The sequence below is a fragment of the Gorilla gorilla genome, chromosome 9, assembly GCF_029281585.2.
Source record: "Gorilla gorilla gorilla isolate KB3781 chromosome 9, NHGRI_mGorGor1-v2.1_pri, whole genome shotgun sequence".
NCBI classification, from domain to species: domain Eukaryota; kingdom Metazoa; phylum Chordata; class Mammalia; order Primates; family Hominidae; genus Gorilla; species Gorilla gorilla.
The window spans coordinates 64,306,954-64,313,874 of NC_073233.2; the positions used below are offsets into that span (position 1 = coordinate 64,306,954).

The window sequence follows — 6,921 nt, forward strand, 5'->3', positions numbered from 1 at the left end:
CTGCCTTCATTTCGTTATGTACCCAGTAGTCATTCAGGAGCAGGTTGTTCAGTTTCCATGTAGTTGAGTGATTTTGAGTGAGCTTCTTAATCCTGAGTTCTAGTTTGATTGCACTGTGGTCTGAGAGACAGTTTGTTATAATTTCTGTTCTTTTACATTTGCTGAGGAGTGCTTTACTTCCAACTATGTGGTCAATTTTGGAATGGGTATGGTGTGGTGCTGAAGAGAATGTATATTCTGTTGATTTGGGGTGGAGAGTTCTGTAGATGTCTATCAGGTCCACTTGGTGTAGAGCTGAGTTCAATTCCCGGGTATCCTTGTTAACCTTCTGTCTTGTTGATCTGTCTAATGTTAACAGTGGGGTGTTAAAGTCTCCCATTATTATTGTGTGGGAGTCTATGTCTCTTTGTAGGTCTCTAAGGACTTGCTTTATGAATCTGGGTGCTCCTGTATTGGGTGCATATATATTTAGGATAGTTAGCTCTTCTTGTTGAATTGATCCCTTTACCATTATGTAATGGCCTTCTTTGTCTCTTTTGATCTTTGTTGGTTTAAAGTCTGTTTTATCAGTTCAAAGAACCCTGTCAGTGCCTCAGCAAAAAGAAAAGCCTGAGTGAAATTTCAATGATCCTTTTTCGTTTTGATTAGAAACAGAAAGAAGCTCTTCAATCTGCTAGTGAATGAAATCAAAAATTCCTCTTTGCCAAAGGAAGCACCTGAAGTTTCTTTTATGTAAAAATTAAAAGAAAATATAAACTAATTGTGGTTTTTTTTTTAATTTTTAGGGTCAGGGTACATGTGCAGGTTTGTTATGTAGGTAAACTTGAATCACAAGTATTTGTTATACAGATTATTTCATCAGCCAGGTGATAAGCCGAGTATCCTTTAGTTATTTTTCTTGATCCTCTCCCTTCTCCCACCCTCCATCAGGGTGTGTTGTTCCCGTCTATGGGTCCATGTGTTCTCATCATTTAGCTCCTACTTATAAGTGAGAACATGTGGTATTTGGTGTTCTGTCCCTGCGTTAGTTTGCTAAGGATATTGGCCTGCAGTTTACGGAAAATGACCGGAAACACCAGAAAGTTCATGGTGACAGGTATATAGACCTCTGAATTACTGCTTTTTAATTTATGCTTCTTCATTTTCTTCATAGGTAAATGTTGGTTTCTCCAAGGAACTTCAATAAGACTTTGCTTGTGGTAGCTCTTCTATGCCACCTGAAATTATTTTTAAAAAGCTTTACTGAGTTATAAATGATACACAGATAACTACACATATTTTATGTGTACAGTTTGTTGAGTTTAGACATAAGCAAACACCCATGATATCAACGCCACAATCAAGGTAATGGAAATATCTAACACCACCCAGGGTTTCCCTGTGTTCTTTTATTTTTGTTTTTAATTAGAAATAACTCTGTATTTATTTCTTTCTAAGCATTATAGCAATACATATATGCCAGTTCATAAAACACAGAAAGTAACCTCTTTCAAAAGACTTTCAGGCATCATCAAAAAGACTTTTCTCAACTACTCCCTAATTCTCATTATGTAGGCATCTTTGGGTTGCACAAAACACCCCATGCAGTGCTTCTCACTAAGTCAATCACCACTAGAATGCTTTACAAAATTCCCCTGCGTTTCCTTCTTTTATCATTTAATTTGAAGGAGAAGAGAGTGAAATTCCTTGGAGGATCACAGTTCATCAAACCTTTGTGTTTCCTGTGAGTGCATAAAGTACTTCTGGGAATTGTTTGTGACACTTAAATACCTCCTGCACACAGGAGAGAGGGTGGGATGAGCTAGTAGCTCAGACAACGACCAGATTGATTCACCGTGTTTCGATTCTTCTCAGAATATATCTTTGGTACAACCCATCAAAGAAGGGGAACACTCAACCTCTCACCAACAGGTAGAAAGCAGGTCAGGACATAGGTATGAATGTAGAAAGCGATGTGACCTGTTGGGGGGAGTGGTATGCTGCCCAGTGCCCCTTTGAGCATGGGTTATTCTTGGCACAAGGTCCCTGCCATTTTAGCATTTCAAAAAAAGACAAAATCATGAGTTTGGCTTTTAGGATATCTCGTTACAAGTATAAATTCAAAAAATGCTAGGAATGGAAGATTCTACAGAGTTTGTATTCACCACCCCATCTGTATTACAGATAAGGAAGGTGCATCTAATGTGTCAATTTACTGAGATCAAACAATTTATTCTTTAAAAAACATAGGACTATAACCAGGATCTCCAGACTCTTGCTCCACTATTCTTTTCATATGAACTTGAAAAAGGAAGTGATACATAGAAATCTAAAGTACATTTTTCCTTTATTTCCATAACAGAATACTTGTGCTGGTCTTTTGTTAAATATTTGAGTTTATTATTAACAAAGGAATAGGCTTATTTGCTGAATATTCTACCACTTCTTTAAGAGTCTAATGGGCTGAACGTTGGCTACATGGGACCAAAAAGAAAAGTGTAGAGGGTTTCTTTCCTTTTGTCTTAGTCAAGCTCAATTTTGAATATTACAACCTTGTCTCTAAATATCATTTAATGGAATTACTACAGAATTAAATTTATGTCTCCCTAAAAGTTCAGGCAGTTCGTGATACATCCTCTCTAGGGAATAAGCATGAAACATTTTTTCTAGAAATTATGAGTGCATACTCATCTAGTAAATTAAAACATCTATACTTGCACACAATGGACAATTGCATTAAGCACCTAACACATGATGTCACTAAATTCAGCCCTTTGTATATATTCTAATCAATTTTTACAGAAAGTTATTAAGGGAGGCATTATTAGTCTCGATGAAGAGATGAAAAATTATGACTCCAAGAAGCTAAGTATTGGGCTGAAAATCAGGAGTAGCAGATGGTAAAACCTGAAATTGTCTGTCCACTATAAATGAGAACAGGCAGGATGCTTTATGGCTGCTGAAGCATTTTCTCATACACTGCTTTATTTAACCAGAGCCTCGAATCTACAAGGGAGGAAGGAATTATTTTATAATTACATTTTCCAATCAAATGAAATGGATTGACTGGCACATACCCAGCTGTGGATTAGAGTCCTGATTCCTAGTGCTTCTTACAAGGTTATCTCTTACTCTTTTAAATAGTGCAATCTGGTATCTGCATTTTAATTAGTGTCTGAGTCTGTTTCCTCATCTATAAAAGTATAAGTACAGGCCGGGCACAGTGGCTCATGCCTGTAATCCTAGCACTTTGGGAGGCCAAGGCAATTGGATCACCTGAGGTCAGGAGTTCAAGACCAGCCTGACCTACATGGTGAAACCCCATTTCTACTAAAAATAGAAAAATTAGCCAGGCGTGTTGGTGAGCACCTGTAGTCCCAGCTACTCAGGAGGCTGAGGCAGGAGAATTGCTTGAACCCAGGAGGCGGAGGTTGCTGCAGTGAGCTGAGATCATGCCACTGCACTTCAGCCTGGGAGACACAGTGAAACTCTGTCTTAACAATACACACATACATACATACATACATGAAGTATAAGTATAAGTTTGGCTAGCTAGGTCCCTTTTTAACAATAGGATTATTTTTTCTCTTGCTAAAGTTGAAGAACATGCTGATAAATATTAGATCTTTTTTGGGTTTTTTTTTGTGGTGGTTGTTTTTTTGTTTTGTTTTGTTTTTGTTTTTCCTGGTAGGTTATTTTAAAATCCTGCATGAAGAAATGGAGGAAAAATGAATACAATGAATACAGTACTACATAGGGAATTGGTAGTCCCAAATTCAGTGGCTGATCCTGCAACTCACAGAATCAGCAAGTGAGTTTGTTAGTCCCCTCAGCCTAGGTTTTTATTTCCTCATCAATTTAATCTATGAAGAGCTGTCTGCATTCACATGTAGTGAGAAATAGCTGAACTGCAGTAGGAACAAGTATTCTCTTCTTTTTTTGTAGCAGCTTTATTCAAGTATAACTGATGTACAACAAATTAAATATGTTTGAAATATAAAATGTGATATGTCTTAATATATGTATACACTCACAAAACCATTATCACCTGCAAAATAGTAAATAAATCCATTACCCCCAAAAGTTTTCTCATGCCTGTTGATACTCCCTCCCCTCTGCTCCACCTCACACATACCTCTATCCAGGTGACTATTGATCTACCTCCTATCAATATTAATTATCTTAAGCTTTCTAGATTTTTATAAATGGAATCACACAAGGTATACTCTTTTTTATCTGGCTGTTTTCTCTCAGTCTAATTATTTTGAGATTCATTCAACACGTTGTATGTATCAATAATCTGATTCTTTTAATCATTAAGTAGCATTTCATTTTATGGACATACCTCAATTTACTTACCCTGTCACTTATGTACAGTTAGGCTGTTTTCAGGGTTATTTAATGGCTGAATCATAGAGTTGGTATGCATATTTTTGAGTTTATAAGAAACCACAAAACAGTTTTCCAAAGTGGTTTTTACTACTTTACATTTCTATCAATAATGATAAAATTTCCAATTACTCCATTTCCTTGTCAACACTTGGTATAGTCAGTCTTTTAAAATTTTAATCATTAGTGTGTAACATTATTTTACTGTGTTTTTAACTTGTATTCCCCTAATGAATATTTGAGCATTTTTATGCAATTCTTTGTGATTCAGTTATCTCCTTTGGTGAGTATCTATTGAAATTTTTGACCAATTCTTATTGGATTGTTTGATTTCTTATTATTAGGTATTAAAATGTCTGTATGTTATGGATACAAGTTTTTTAAATCAGAATTTTTTTTTAATTTCTCTCTTGCTACTCAGTAACTCTGGCTTTTTAAAAATTATCATTTACTGTCTTTTCTTATGTGTCTGATCTTCTGTTCCAAGTATTTCACTTTCTGTGTATGTGTGATGTGTTATACTTTGAGGTCCTTGTGTCACTTATTTTCCTTTCTATGTCTACCTGTAATGAAAATTAAAGTTTATTCATTATCTGAATTTATATTTGCTTTCTTTTAGAAAGAAGAAATACCCAACACTGTTCTTCTTTACTCATTAATAAGACACACAATTGTGCAGACTGAGTCAAACATCTAGTATCATGTGATAAATGACCCTGGAGCACCAAGGTCATTGAAGAAACAGAAGTTGCCATTCCCAAGAAGTTAACACCTCCTCTTGCTGTCAGTGGGCACATGGAGAGGACACATCACCATTTTAACAAAGCATTTGTGTTATTCTATTGGTCATAGAATCTAATTACTGGAAAGATTTTTATGAATCATCCTAAACAAAGCCTTCATTTACTGTAGAACTATATGTATACACATATACACAATAGATAAATATATATATATGTATATTACTATATCTCTGGCATATGATTGCTCGTCTTTAGTTTGAATATTTTCAGTGACAGGGAATTTACTACATCCATCAAAAAACTAAATCCAGGCACACATACACTTGAAGCAATGGATAAAGAAAACAGCTCAATGGTGACTGAGTTTATCTTCATGGGCATCACCCAGGACCCTCAGATGCAGATCATCTTCTTCGTGGTCTTCCTCATAGTTTACCTGGTTAATGTAGTGGGGAATATTGGTATGATTATCCTGATTACAACAGACACTCAACTTCACACACCCATGTATTTTTTCCTCTGCAACCTCTCCTTTGTTGACCTGGGCTACTCCTCAGCCATTGCCCCCAGGATGCTGGCTGACTTCCTAACAAATCACAAAGTTATCTCCTTCTCCAGCTGTGCCACCCAGTTTGCTTTTTTTGTAGGTTTTGTGGATGCTGAGTGCTATGTCCTGGCAGCCATGGCCTATGATCGTTTTGTGGCCATTTGTCGACCCCTCCACTATAGCACCTTCATGTCCAAGCGGGTCTGCTTGGCTCTCATGCTGGGCTCTTACCTGGCTGGTCTAGTGAGTTTAGTAGCCCACACTACCCTCACCTTCGGCCTGAGTTACTGTGGTTCCAATATCATCAATCATTTCTTCTGTGAAATCCCACCACTCTTGGCCCTCTCTTGCTCAGACACCTACATCAGTGAGCTCTTGCTCTTCAGTCTGTGTGGCTTCATTGAATTCAGCACCATCCTCATCATCTTCATCTCCTATACCTTTATCCTTGTCGCAGTCGTCAGAATGCGTTCAGCTGAAGGCCGCCTTAAGATTTTCTCCACCTGCGGGTCTCACCTTACTGGCGTCACCCTCTTCTATGGCACAGTCATGTTTATGTACCTGAGGCCAACATCCAGCTACTCCCTGGACCAAGACAAGTGGGCTTCTGTGTTCTGCACGATTATCATCCCCATGTTAAATCCCTTGATCTACAGTTTGCGGAACAAGGATGTGAAAGCTGCTTTCAGAAAGCTATTTGGAAAAAAATCTCAATAATAACACAAAATGAAAATCTGTTTCTGTCATAGGTAAGTGACAGTAGTAGAAGGACATAGAAAATGCAAATAACTTTTTGATAAACACTACCCAAGTTACCATCTCCTTGCTAAGTGAATATTAAATTCTGAAGGGTGGGCTCTAATCCTTAACTCTACAATCTGAAAGAAATATAAACTAAATTAGTATTTTTGAAAGACATACTGGGAAAAATGCATTCATTTCTTATTTAAAGTTGGTTCACATATTAATTAGAAACTGGGACAGGACTCGGTAAGAGAAAGAAATAGTCAATAACTCTGAACAATTTTTTTTCCCCTGGGGTCATGAGGAATGACAGGTCCAAATGTTGAAATTTTTTTTACTCTCAAAAGAAGTCAGAGAAAATGTAGTTAAAAACATGGAGAATGAGGCTGGTGTGAGGGACAATGTAACTCAGTCTGAGTTCTATCCATTCATATATTTAGCAAAAAATTTTAAGTGTTATGTATGTGCCAGGTTCTAGAGGATATAAACAAAAGGCTTTTTGCCAACAAGGAGTTTGCT

The 6,921-nt window shown here is 37.0% G+C and overlaps 1 protein-coding gene across 1 annotated transcript; it reads left to right on the forward strand.

Moving 5' to 3' along the window:
* Positions 1-5,442: 5,442 nt before the first annotated feature.
* LOC101151860 (olfactory receptor 5AR1) lies at positions 5,443-6,375 on the forward strand. The gene has a single exon (XM_004051139.4). It carries the CDS (start codon positions 5,443-5,445, stop codon positions 6,373-6,375), a length of 933 nt encoding a protein of 310 aa, XP_004051187.2.
* Positions 6,376-6,921: the final 546 nt, after the last annotated feature.

Excerpts from the sequence above, each read along its gene's own strand:
- LOC101151860 (XM_004051139.4), top strand. The coding sequence starts at position 5,443 with ATGGATAAAGAAAACAGCTCAATGGTGACTGAGTTTATCTTCATGGGC.